The sequence below is a fragment of the Pseudorasbora parva genome, chromosome 9, assembly GCF_024679245.1.
Source record: "Pseudorasbora parva isolate DD20220531a chromosome 9, ASM2467924v1, whole genome shotgun sequence".
Lineage (NCBI taxonomy): Eukaryota > Metazoa > Chordata > Actinopteri > Cypriniformes > Gobionidae > Pseudorasbora > Pseudorasbora parva.
Window position 1 is genome coordinate 5,964,878 of NC_090180.1, and position 14,593 is coordinate 5,979,470.

At 39.1% G+C, this 14,593-nt stretch overlaps 1 protein-coding gene across 2 annotated transcripts; it reads right to left on the reverse strand.

Annotated features, from left to right (window-relative positions):
- Positions 1–2,489: 2,489 nt before the first annotated feature.
- ankrd33bb (ankyrin repeat domain 33Bb) lies at positions 2,490–14,520 on the reverse strand. 2 transcript variants are annotated; one of them, XM_067453017.1, is made up of 4 exons: positions 13,690–14,520; positions 6,026–6,155; positions 5,016–5,156; positions 2,490–4,284 (listed from the first exon to the last, which is right to left on the reverse strand). In XM_067453017.1, exons 1-4 carry the CDS (start codon positions 13,867–13,869, stop codon positions 3,464–3,466), a joined length of 1,272 nt encoding a protein of 423 aa, XP_067309118.1. In that variant the 5' UTR covers positions 13,870–14,520; the 3' UTR covers positions 2,490–3,463. The 2 variants fall into 2 exon arrangements, with proteins under 2 accessions (XP_067309118.1, XP_067309119.1); XM_067453018.1 differs by lacking the exon at positions 13,690–14,520 and adding an exon at positions 12,583–13,601.
- Between the last annotated feature and the right edge of the window lie 73 nt (positions 14,521–14,593).

The window sequence follows — 14,593 nt, forward strand, 5'->3', positions numbered from 1 at the left end:
CGTTCTGTGTCTGAGTTGTTTCTTCCTATATTAGGGCAGATCTGACATTGGCATGCACTTTATTGCCAGATTTGTTTTTAAAATATACTTGTATTGCATCCATAAACTACTTTATTTTTTTTATTTAAAATATGCTTTCAACACTTTAACAGCACTGATTTGTCCATGTATTTTGTATTGATTTAGTCAGCAGCATTTATTGTGTTCCAGACATCAGCACTAACACGAGAGATTTCTGTTACCTTGTACTGGCCTGAGTTTTCAATTTATTGTATTTTTGATAGAATTCCTAGATTGCTATCAGAGGGCAGGCGGGCAAGCTGTGAGCTGCTGTTAGGGTTTCATCACGACTGTTTCATTACCATTTTCCCCACAGAGAGGTATTTTGACATTGACAGGGTATGTGCTTCTCACTTTGTCCTGAAAAAAGTGTGACAATTGCAACGTCTCAGAAACACAGCTCTGAAACACCAAGTCCTCCACGTCCATTCATTTCAATCTTATCAATGCTAATGCTTAATAGAGTAGCTATTAATCCATCTACAGTTCAGTTTGATGCATAGAAATGTGGTGATGCTGTGAAGTGACAGCTGATTTTTATTGCTAATGCAAGTGTTTAAGAACGTGTCGTAAGATGATGATATTAAAGAAAGCCTTTTGAGAGCTGAAATTGTCACGTCTGGATTGTGCGTTTTGAGAACTTTGACTAGAATGTAGGCCTAATACTGACCCCTACTGGAAGTAAACTGCCCAATTCTCTCTGCATTGCTGGTACAAGTGAATAGCCCTAACTTTGATTTTTACTAAAGGGTTTTTGCTATGGTAGTTTGACATCTATCAAATCATTGACATGTAAAGAAAACATGACCTGATATATTTTACATCTTCACTATGTGACTGAGCTCTGACTAGCACTGTTTATTTGTCTATTTGAGCTGACTTAAATGTTTCTCTTTATAAACTGAAAAGCCCCCACATCGATCGGGGTACACCGATCGATACCGACCTCAGCAGCGAGACGTTTCGTTTTGACGTTACGTCCAAGATGGCGGCAAGTCTTTGACATACTTAAGGGTCAGATTTACTAACAGCTTGCGCCACCTCTTTTGGCGTTAAAAAAAACTACTGTCAGGATTTACTAAAAGACGCACAGTGATAGGGCTGAAAAGGCTTTGACACAGTTATTTTTGAGGCTATCCTAATAAAGTGGTGCAGGTATCTTGTTGGCCAAAACGTGGAAGTGAGTTAGCATTTGAGCACTTTCGGTCAAAGGGTTTTTTGATTAGGAATTTTGGTTAAATGTCTGAAATAATGTCTGTAGTTTTATTCTAGACTTAAAATACATACATAAAATACATTATCCACTCGTGATTTTTTTTTTTTTTTTACTTGTCACGACTTGTTAAGTGGTTAAAATGAGACTAGGCTGTCGGGGACAAAACATCACACCAAACAGGTAACTCAGTCTGCTTTTACAACCTTATTATGGTCATAATTGTGATCTTATAAATTACACACACGAAAAAACGTTCTGGGAAAATGTTTTGAGATAAAAACTGAAATAGTTTTCGGAATCTTATAGTGACGGTTTTAAGTGGCTAAACCTGAAGTCGTGGGACCATGGTGTAGTCCATTTATAGCCTAGCTTTTTACTTCTGGCTTGAAAAATTATAAAAGTTGTGTTCATTGATGATAATTATCTTGATGGACAAAACTTTGTGTTAGTATCATAAACTTTTGTTAATCACAGAGCTTGTTTTTTGCAATAATCCAAAAGCCTATGGGAAAATACTTTTGGGAATCCTGTTTTTCTCAAGGGAACCAGTGTGATGTTAACTGCCGGTTGGCCTACAAAGAGTTGTCCTACCTGCACAATCTATTGCATATGTATTTGTAGGAATTTCCCCTTCAGGTGCAAAATTTCTACCACGAAAGATCTCCCGGATGATTAGACACACACACACACACACACACACACACACATAGATCAACCACAGTGAGAGAGCAAGAGCGTGCCCATCAACATTGTTCGGGTTACAGAAGCTGTCGGCAGTGCTGTCATTTTAGACCGGTTCTAGAGCACAAAATCAACAATGTCACTAAAGAAGTGTGTTTTTGTTTGTGAGGCATATGTAATCTTGTTCAGCTTCCCAAATAACCCAGCATTAAGGAAACAGTGTATGCAGTTTGTTCTTCCAGTGCAGCAACGAAGTTCCCGGTCACGGTCGAAACCGCAGGCTGTGAGTGACTACAGTGACCACTTCATTCAGAGCTGTCAGTCTCAGCTGTCTATCATGACAACACACTCGTTTTTATACCATCAAATAACTAACTAAAACCTAACTTATTAAAAAAACAATCAACTTACATCAGTGTGATAAAAACAACCTAAAATGACAGAAACCATCTTTGGAAAAAAATTTATTTGAAGTGTAATTAGATTTTTTCATTTGTCTCACGTCCCATTGCATTACAATGAGAGGGTGGTGTTTAATATGACCTATACTGCATCCACTCAATCGAAACGTTTTGGCTTCACTTTTCAGAACTTCAAAAACAAGGCTTTCACAGACCAGGCTTAAACCTAGTCCCAGACTAAAATGCATGTTTGAGCTGTTTTAACTGAAAGCAACTAGTTCCAGCGAACATTCGCAAACAGCATCGCAAAGTGTGGTTGGAACGACTGCTTTTTCTACCTTCGGTTAGAATCATAGTTTCTTGTTTGTATGATATGTAGACTTAATAAATCCTTATTCATTTGGAATATAGGCCTATACAAATTTAATTTATGTCTTTTTTCATTCCTCTGTGGCATTGTGTCATGTGGAGTTCCCTGTTCTCATATAATTAGGATGATTATTAACTTTATAGTTAGTTTCATTGTAGCTTATTGTCCCTGATGGGAACGGGCCATTAGTTAATGTAGACACTATAGTTATTAAATTTAACTCGAGACAATGAAAACGAGGCTATTCAAGTAAATGTTATGGCGCTAACCTGACTACAGCCATGCCACTGCAAAGACTATGTGTGTCTATCCCTCACAGCCTCGTTTTCATCTGCGTTACATTCAATATGGCGTCTAACCTGACTGTGGCCTGCATTGTTTCATTGTTATGAACGTCCTTGATAATTATGTAATTTACTTTGAGCAACACTGGCACCCGTCTTTCAGAGAAATATATAAAAAAAATATAAATTGCAAGTATGACTTGGCTCAAAAATAATGAGCCAAAAAAACCTACACATTAATTATGTTAGGTAATTCTGTATTATGTTAGGTGATTCTGTAAATTAGAATTATCATCACTTAAAAATAATGTGTCTAAAGAGTACTGAACTGAGTGAAATCCATGGCAGTCTGAACGATTAACGTACGATTTATACTGCTGATCCTCACACAGACCACGAGCCTTCATAGAGGAAAACATCCTTAAAAAACACTAAGGCATCAAAAGCCACATCACTTCTTCCTCCCAATAGGCAATCTCAACCTATCCATCTGTTCAGCTTTCTTCTTCTCCTCCTTCAGAGCTTTGTACCTCCATTTAGGGATCTGTAGGTGCGATGCATCTTTTGAAGTCCTGCGTGGCAGCCTCTCCGGTATGTGTATGGGAGCAGGAGCTTTACACAGCATGACTTTAGGCACCACTATTCCAGGACGCACACTGCTTCTGCGCATCAAGTGTAGAGGCAGCAGGCTGCTTCTCCTCAGGGCCACAGTCGAGGCCATCGCTACACTTTGCAGGATCTGCGGCTGCAAACTGGCTCGCCGATCCTGCTTTTTCGGCAGCAGCAGCACCCTGGAGTTCTGGAAGAGACGCTTGTAGTTGTTGAGGCGCTCGGGCCCCAGGCTCTTCAGCTCAGCCAGACGCTGTCTTCGCAGGATGTCCTGTACGGCGGGGCGACGTTTTCCAACACACGGAGGGCTGTCCGGGCACACAGTGCGGCAGGCGGTGGCTATGAGCGGGCTGGCCAGCGCCGTGGTCATTCGCACCATGTAGTCCATGGCACCTTCGTCTACGGGGTTGGTCTTCATGTTGATGGATAACAAGTTACAGATACACTCTGAGAACTTCCTCCAGCAGGACTTAGGCTCTTTTGATCGAGCCACCAGTTCACTTAGCAAAGGCCACTCCATGTGATAAGAGTCACAGAACTGTTCAGCGCAAGGCTGTTCCATCAGTCGGGACATCAGTTGGGCGGTCTCGTAGCGGCCTGTGAACATGGCCCATTCCTGTGGGGTCAGCTTACGGCCAAAGTCCCTTGCTTCAATGTCTCCTCCTACATCAAGAAAAACATCACACTGTAAAAAAATCCAACTTATGTTTTGTATGACAAATTCAGCTTTTAAAGTTTATTCAACTATTTAACTCAAAAATGTTCTGCAGCTGGTTGCCTTAAACTTTTAAAGGGGTGGTTGCATGCGATTTCACTTTTTTAACTTTAGTTAGTGTGTAATGTTGCTGCTTGAGCATAAACAGTATCTGCAAAGTTACAGCGCTGAAAGTTCAATGCAAACGGAGATATTGTCTTTTAAGTTTACAGCAGTTTATTGCCTACAAAAACGTCCGGTTTGGACTACAGCAAGCTTCTTCCCGGGTTGGTAAGGGTCGTGGCGTTTCCGGCAACCTGTGCTTGGCACTTCAGCCAATAACAATACAGGAAACTACATTTGGCCATCTAACCAATCTAAGACCATTGCGTTTTTCAGAGGGATGGGCTTCAGAGAAGCAGGAAGCAAACGAGCCGTTCAAAGGACAGTGGAGACAGCGGTGTGGAATAAAGGTAAAATATAAGACAAATACAGCGTTTAAAAAAAAAGAAGTATTAAGACTGTTATACTGCGCCTCATAAACACAACCAAGCATAGAAAAAAAAAAACACGGAACCACCGCTTTAAGTTCTCAACAAAAAAAATTCCAGTGCAGACAAAAAAATGAAAATTAATACCCACATGAAGGAACAAAATGGAAGATGTGAACAAAATAAATTTTCAGCTGATGATACTGTACCTGTCATCATGAGAGACCGCACGCATTCGGCTCGACCCTGCATGGCCGCTTTCATCATTGCAGTGAAGCCATGGCAGTTTCTGCGTTCAGTGTCAAGCCCGGGAAAATAGTTCAGCAGATAGTTGGTAATCATACTGTGGCCTATAATTCAGAAGGACATAAACATAATATTTACATTAATGCATTTGGCAGACACCTTTCAAAAGCTTCAAAAGCAACGGTTTATGAGTTACATTCCCTCCCTGGGAATCAAACCCATGGTCTTGTTGATGATAGCAACGCTCTACTTTTTGATCTACAGGAATACAGACACTACAGAATAAACCAACTAAAAGCAGAATTTTTAAGGTGTCCTTCAATTAGATTGCAAGGTGTCTGCTTACTGGAACAAGTTTATGTTATTCTGGTCCCTATGATTCATTTGTTTCATTTTTAAGTGGGAAAAAGTAAGTTTGAGAAGCAATTTTCTTTGAAAAACATCCCTCCTGAACAAATGATTTGATGTGTGATTCATGTCTAACACAAATGATGCAGGAGTTATGCGTTTAATACTTTAAGGTTTGGGGTATGTTTAAATCCTCAAAGTGGGCATGAAATGAAAATTCACCCAATCTATTTTCTAAATTGGTCCTTACTGACATTATTAGAACATTATTAGGATGATTTATCCATGTATATGCTTCTTTTCCTTTTTTTAAACTTTACTTGGTAATGTTTTAGGAAAATGTTGTAACTGGATGTTTCAGTTTATACCAGACTCCTCCAATCATTTAAATCCTTTCTCGCAAGCTCACATTATGATCTGCCTTTATCAACAACCCTCAAACTGAACCCAGACACGTCTTACTTTTTTCCAGTTTCACTAGGATATGTCATAATACTAAAGAAAAGAGCTCTAGCTACTTTTGTTCACTCATAAATTATAATATATTTGCTCTTGTTTTATTGAAGTCAAAAGAAGACCCAGGGGGATATGGGAGTTATCGATCAAAATTGATCATAATTTTTACCTGCTTGTGCAGCAGTCATGAGAGCCGTATTCCCTTCATTATCCTGCCAGTTCACGTCCACATGTGGACACTGAGAAAGTGCAATGACCACATCCACATAGCCCTGGTAACACGCCACTATCAGACCTGTCTGTTAAGCAGTGGAAAGGAAAAATATGAGTCATATCCATAGTCATTTTTGTGAATATCCATCATTACTGCAGAAGAAGGTGTTTAACGTGCAAACTCCAGAGGATTGAGCATTGAAGCGGTTGAACCCTGCAATATAGCAGTTCATTTAAAGGCAGGGATTGTTGGAGGGTGAGTTTCCAGATCCATCTTTATAGGTCAGAGTCAGGTGGTCTTATCTATGAGGTCAATCAAATCTTGATCTTTAGAGTAAATGTGTCATTGGTGTTTTGCAGAAGCATAATTAGACTGGCAAGTGTAGCCTATACTGTAGTTAGATCAGTTGATATTACTGCAATGTCACTACTGCACATTTCTATGGGTATTTAAGAGTGAAAACGTGTGTAATTTCGGTGCAATAAAAATAAAAGTCTATTTACACGAGATTTAAATAGCCCATCATGTTGCCAAAGGCTGCATATTGTCCAATTAAGCCAGAAAAAATATTACAGAAATGCTGGCGCTGCCCCCATCCATTTTTTTTAAAGATAAAGCCCTAGTGCCACTGCTTTCATCAAGGTACATGGTATTGCTATGTTGGTGCTGCCGCTGTTCATTATCTGTTAACAATAATAGTGGAGAGTGGAAGCCCATTCACACCAAGATATTATATATATATATATATATATATATATATATATATATATATATATATATATATATATTATAAACTCGAAATGACCTTTTACGCTTTTATTCCATGGCTTCCATAGACTGCAGAACTGTCATTCCCTTTCGATAGTGGTTCACTCACATTGCGTCGATAGCTGACGCTATGGGGTAATTCCATTCTCTGAAAATACCAAACCTGATTGATTCACGTCTGTGCAAATGCTCAGACCAATGGCATCAGTGCATCATGTGGCATGATGATGGGCCAATTTGCCTATAAAAACCGCAACTGAGTGCCATTTCATCAGAATCCTCCTCCTTTAAACACAGTCTCCTCACAGACCTTAGAAAGAAGACAAAGAAGCAGCCTACTTTATCGCCAGTTAAAGAGACCAGCAGCAGATTTTGCAGTGCTGACAGCGATCTTGGCTGCGACCAACACCTCTGCCGGTGGCCTTTCGGCAAGAGATTGAGTGAGTTTCTTGCTTTTTTTAAAGAGCATATTTTCTAGCCGCATTTGTTGCAATATGTCACACAACTGCATCCCTCATATGAGCTGTCTGCCTGAGCTGTGCCTACGCTGAAGCCATGCTCATAAATATACGGGTTGTGAGACCATGAGTCTTGCCTTGCTGCGAGTAGATTCCTCGGTCCGATTTACCTGCGTAGACCAATACCCCTCTTCTGGTGGGAGTGGCTCGCTCTCATTTGGGGGGGTTAGAGGAGGATGCCAGGGATGATGCCAATTTTTCTGGCTGTTTCAGATGTGGAAGAGTGGTCGAAACCCTACTGAGAACTCTGCCACCTTACCTCTTTATGGACGACTCAAAACTCATCCAAGTCCTTTCCAAGGCCATCGAGGAGCTGGAGTTGGAGTAGTCAACTCTGGCATAGCTTTCCCGCAGCCGCCTTGATAAGTGGCATGAGATACCTGCCCTTTGCCAGGTTCATGACTTGATGGAAGACCCAGGCTGCCCATCGCTTTAATCCCTTCAGAGCCACTTCATCACGGGCGGCCAGAGCCTACTTGACAGCCTGGATCCACTCTCCACACTATGGCAGTCCTTCAAATCTTTCAAGCCAAATTCCTCCGTTCCATAGATGAGATCACTTCACTTCGGCCCAGAAGTCGTCACAAGCAATGCTCCAATTCTTGCCTAAATGGGCCAGCACAGCAGCCACTTCTGGTCGCCAAAGGTCTTCCTCGACCCATCAGCGTGCCAAGCCAGCACCTTTTAAGGTCTTGAATAGTCCTGCGTTTATAACAAGGTGCTAATGGATTGCATTCCCTCTGGAGCCAGCTACACAATGTGAGTGAACTGTTTTAAAAAAGGGAATGTTTTGGTTAATAATGTAGCTTCGGATCCCAGAGATAGACGGGAACAAACATTGTGTAAGCTTGCCATGTTATTATGCTTGCTATGTTAAAAGTCACTTGCCACTCAGTTGAAAAATTCTGATGAAATGGCAGTGACTGCTTAAATAGGCAAATGGGTCCACCCATTTGGGCGCGCTAAGGCACCATTGGTCTTACAGCAGCGCCATCTTTTAACAGGAATGGAAGCGAGGATGTAAAGGATTAAAAAAACGAGAAATAATTACATTTCATCAAATGAATATAGCCTACTCATTACATACTAAATGGATGCAGCGTTTGCAGGGTTTTCTGAACACCTCATCTTTCATTGTTAGACATCAGATAGCCCACCCAAAGTTAAGTTAAACTAATGTGTATGGCTGTGTCCCAATTCAAAGGCAGCGAAGGTCAGACTGAGTGTTGTAAATATGACGTCTAGCCTACGGAGGACTGTTCTTGTCGCCTAGCAAATGTGACAGCTGCCGTTGATGAGTGACAGTAATTTGTACTTTTTTTGAAAGTTATATTAAACTGTCTGGGAACAAACAGTTTAACTAACGGTATATTTGTTCCCCGGGGTCAATTTCGGTAAATAAAGAGTATAAACTCACATTTCCGTAAGATATGTCAACATTTCAACCACTTTAAAGGTTTTTTATTTTTTTTATTCTACATTTGTATCATTGGATATTTAAGTAAGTTGTAAGCCAGAACTTACGTTTAAAAGGGTAATTCAGCAATTTTTAAAAAATATATATATATACACTCAAAAAAAATGCTGGGTTAAAAACAACCCAAGTTGGGTTGGAAATGGACAGCCCCAGAAATTGGGTTATTTGAACCCTAATAAATGGACCAATTTAAACAACCCAATTTCTGGGTTTGTCCATTTTTAACCCAACTTGGGTAGTTTTTAACCCAGCATTTTTTAGAGTGTATATATTTTTGTCACAGGCACACAATAAATCCTGGGGTAGGCAAGGTCACGAAGGATCTGTTGTATCCTTCATTTCATGGGAAACGAAGAACGCATTTAAAGGGCCTTCAAAGGTTGCAGCCTCTGAATTGGGAAGCAGCACGTGTCGATCAAACAATCAAACAAGCAATGCTCTGAAAGCACCACAGAGCCTCAGTGTTTACACTTTTCCAGGAAATCTTCTGGGTGATGACTGGCTTTTTTTATTCAGAAACAACTAATATAGTAAGAAGAAATATTTTAAAGACTCTAAGTGTTATCTAAATATGTAGTGCAGACATGGGGCGGCCTGCTCCATGAATGCAGCATAAATTCACAAAAGAATTTAGCAAATATAAAAGGCACAGATGAGTGAGGGTTACGAGGAAATAAAAACAAATGCATGAGGTCAGAGGCATTGATTGAACAGTACAAAGCGTCTCCCTTTTCTTGTGTGTCTCCAGATTGTGAGTGATTATAGAGCACTACAGGCAGATGGTAAGCCCTATAAAGACTATTAGCTAAGATTTAGTATAGAGTTCCCTCTGGGCTCAGAGCGCTTGTCTGCTGGCATTTATGGTGCTAAGCTCCAGAATATCAAGAAATTAAATATGATCATTGCTATAATGCAATCGATATCCAGATAATATATATATATATATATATATATATATATATATAAGAAATATATATGTGCATGTATGTATATGTATGTTTGTGTATATATGTATTTTATATATATATATATATATATATATATATAAGAAATATATATGTGCATGTATGTATATGTATGTTTGTGTATATATGTATTTTATATATATACATACATATATACACAAACATACATATACATACATACACACATATATATATATATACATATATATACAAACATACATATATACACACACACATATATATACACACACACACACACACACACACACACATATATATATATATATATATATATATAGTCCAACAGCCATATGGGATGTAGTAGTGACACTTCATAGGGATCACATCAGTTTACATAGCACAGTCTTACAGGGAAGCGAAATGTCATGCTGTCGTAAGATGATTGTAAAGAAAAGCCTCTCTAACTTCCTAAAGCTCCCTCTCCCAGGATCAACAGACGTACAACAGTGAAGGTGAATACAAACTCCAAGGTGAAATAGAAATCTTTACGCTTTCAAATATGCTTCCCCCCACAGACAGCAAGTTTCCTTAACCAAAAAACTCACATTTTTCTTTTTAATTATGAGCACTGCAAACAGGTTGAACATCACAGAGAATGATAAACAGGATCATTAAATATTAGTGCTTAATGGTGCTGTTTAACTGTGCCGCACATATAATTTCCTCTGCCCTAATGGTGGTAGAATAAGATTTAAATTAAACAAATGATCAGGAATTGTGTTAGTTGAGAGACATTTACATGCAAATGGGTTGTAGAGTCTTAAAGGAGGACTACATGTCTTTTACTGAGCCACAGAGCCTGCTGCTTTGGGGAACACAAGAGCCTTTTCTATCTCTGTGATAACATTTGTTTCTGTTTGCGTTCAGATCATTGAGTTTTCAAACTGCGTTGTCTAAGTTAATAGTGAGTTACAGACCAAACGTACAGTCCTATTCAGCAATGATGAATAGTTAAATAAGATGTTTAACAAATGCAATGCTTGTATCAAGCTGCAAAGTGCACCAGAGTATTTTTTGCAATGCCGACATGGTCTCAGTGACTGCCGATGCACAAAAGAGGAGGGCAAATAGGTGATGCTTCATTTATTATTGGCTCTATTTATAGGAAGACAGACACGTTTAGCAGTAGTCAATGCAATTTGAGTTCAAATGATTCATTGAGGAGGGAAGTCATCTCAATTCTCACATATAATTTAGCATGACAATGGGTGGCAGATTCAAATTTAGACTTTTATGGCCTGCAGTTAGACTCGTTTGAGTGGAATTATGCTTACATTATAAGTTCTGTGCTTAATGGAGAAATTTGAGTTTGCTCCTTATATGACATGTTGAAAAAATCCCTGTCTAGGTAAAGCCCTGCAGTATTTTGACGTCTTGGAGATCTTTTTAAAAGCTTGGGCATGATTACGATCTGCTTGGGCTGCTAACTTCATTCTGTTTCAGGGCTTAGCTGGCTGGTGCACCCGTGAGATTTCAGCTGTAGATCACAGCGTCACAACACATCAAGACAGATCTGACTTAGAAATGCCATCTTTTGTGAACAGAACTTTTTGCTGTTATCCCATTTGGACATACTAAATAAGTGTTATTTTAGTATGTATATACTATTACATTAAATTTGAGTTTTGTTGTCTCTGAACTTTTCCTTGGGCACCTTAAGAACCATTGTCACCCCATGGACACGCATTTTTAAACTCCTGGACTTGATGACCCAACCATTTACATATATTGAATAGATGATGGTATTCATGTCAGTGAAATCCTAACTACAATCTAATATTTTTAGACTCAGAATAATTCCACTATGCCAAGAAGCCACATTTTGCCTACAGCTGTCATCCGCGCCAAATTTCTTTCCTTATAGATTCTGCCTTTAATGTCATATTTATGTACGGATGAAAGTCTCAGCCTCACTTATGCGCAATGTCGATGTTTATGGAGGAAGGAGACAGCCATAGCGCCTGAGCTCATTCCCTGAGGAGCGCTGCGTGGATCATGCATGCTTAAAGACTCTTTGATATGATAATAGCCTTGCATAAACATGACACTGTTATAACCCACATTGTCATAACTGTAAGCTTCTCAGGGCTAAGGGGAGTGATAGGCCTTCTCCCAGTAAAGAATGAAATTCTTTAAACACATGATTTAGCTGAATGGATCCTGGAAAGTAATATGTTCATTATTCCAGTATTCTGAAAACTCAAAGCATGGATGGTAATGATAGAGATTTTCCTACACCACATGAGTATGTTCCTGCAATTAAATTCTTATGACTGATAATGTTTCAACTGCCCGTGCTGCTAAAATAAAAAAAGCCTAAGTTAAAGTAGATATTTTTACTTTTAAGACCACTTAAAAGCAAGATGCGAGGCTTAATATCCTTGCTTGATCCTCAGTTTTCTTTGTAAAATTGCGTAAAATAACAGATCAATGCAATATTTGAAGCTAAATGTGTTCTTTTTGATGGTAATATACTCAGACTAATATGCTGAGGGAACTAAGTGAACCATTTATAGCTTGACTTCCCTAGAAAAGTGTAAATGTTGATACGCATTTAAAACATGTTTTTGAGCACCAGGCCAGCAACACTGATTCAACCAGTCGCTTGAGTTTGGAGGCGGGACTCTCTGTTTGTCTGACCAATGACAGGGGGTGGGGGTGTTTGGGAAAACCATTTAAAAAAATCATTTCTATGGCTCAGTTTGGTGGCATAGAAATGACACATTTCCCTTTTAAACATTTAACAGCCATCGCTAAACTTACTCTGTTATTTTTGTCCACCTCTCGCACCTCCTCCTTCGTCACACCTTGTCTTATCATGATTTTAACAATGATGGTATTATTAGTGCTGCATGCTTTGAAGAAACTGAGTGGCTCAGGGCTCTCGGGACTCCGGGATTTTTCGAAGTTCAGCGAATCATCAAGTGGGTAGAAGGAATCGTCCGACACAATGCTCTTGCAATCTGGTATTTGCGAAAAGTCCAACTCCTCAAATTCTTGGTAGACATCATCGTCATCATCATCCTCATAAAAATGGTGGTCTTCATCATTTGCATAATAAGAGTCCTCTGATGGCTCCAAAAAAGGGGAGCTCTGTATGGAGGACTCCTCGTTGTTCCGGCCTCTTGATTGTTTGACACTGGTGCCATTTTGGTGATCTTTGACTAGAAGTACACCTCCTGCAACACCATTCTCAGTTATTAGCACCATTTAACTATCCGACAGGTCAGGTGGAACACATAAACAAGAATCTTGTAGGATCCAAAATGAGACCGTCACATAATGAATGGCAATCCTAAACTCCAGATGTTGAGTAATGAAGAAACCCACTGGAACCAGAAGTCATCTTTTCCATATCATGTCCGCTGCTCTTCAAGAACCGGTTGTACTTGTGTCCACCCTTGGTTTCTGGCTATCATATACATACCCATGCTTGGCTTGTTTCTCCAAAACTATCCCATTTTTTCGTCTCTTGACTTGCTCTGTGAATAAATCTGACTCTTGTTGGGGAATTCACCAATAGCTTAAATTGAGGATGAAGGACTTCCATCGGAAATGCTCTGACTGGCATGGGCACTGTTTAGAGAGAAGCCTCTAATCTCCTTAGTCGCTCTCTCTCTCTCTTTCTACTCCTCCCTCCCCTTTCACAGTTACATGTGCTGAACAGTAATCTTACTGTCCGAGAAATCAATGCAGTACATTTAACAGATGAAACACAAATTTGCATCCAAGAATGAGTATAACCGTTCTCAACACAACTGATGCCTGTTCATGTGCTGTGGACTTTTCTATTTTTCAGGACACGAGTAGTCCTGCAGTGTACCATTATTTCTCTTATCGTTTCTATTTTTAGCCGACTTTGATACTCACAAGCACATGCAGAGCGACTTTCCACACTTTGATAGCCTGTATTTGACTGATCAACTGTTGGCGGCACAAGCATCCTCGATGGATTAGTGGAAGGTTAATTGGATGCAGCAGAAATAACGCTGTTGCGGATAAGCTTTTCTCTCTTTGTATCCTAAAAAACAATAACAAACATACCAACATGTCACCTTCAGTGTTTTTGGTTGTACTAAGACTGCAGCTTTCTAACTATAATCATAATGTGGCTTTGTGATAAGACATGTTTTGTACTCATATTTCTGGACACAGCACATCCTAGAGGCCTTTTTGGGTAAATTAATGCAGAAAACGTATCCACTAACTAAACCTGCTCATGATCAATTTAATACGTTCACAAAAGGTCACGTGTGGCAACTAATATTTTATCTAGAGGAAATGAGAAAATGACATAAAGGTAACTGATATGACCAATTATTTTTCAGGATGTCAGCTATCAACTAAATTTAGAAGAAAAGCACCTTCAACAGAGAAATATGACTTAAAAAGTGTCTCAGTGACAGCTTGTCTTACATAGAGGATAAACAAGTGTTGAGTTGCATCATTGAGGATGTAAAGTTTACATTTTTTTTTTTTTTTTTATGTTTTGCTTTTTATAACAATGTTTTAGTATTATTTATTATAGTATTTATTTTCTGTGTTCATTTTAATTTTGGTTTGCTTTTGTCATTTAAATTTCTATTTAGCTTTATTGGACCTACTTTAACTTCTTAACTGGCCTTAACTATGAATGTAATAACTTGCCTACTATGTACTAACATTTTAATTAATCATTTGATACAATGCACTTATTGTGTACATACATGGTTTTACATTGTACTTACTTTTTTTTTTTTTTTAAACCTGCATGCTATTAATTCTGTAATTACAT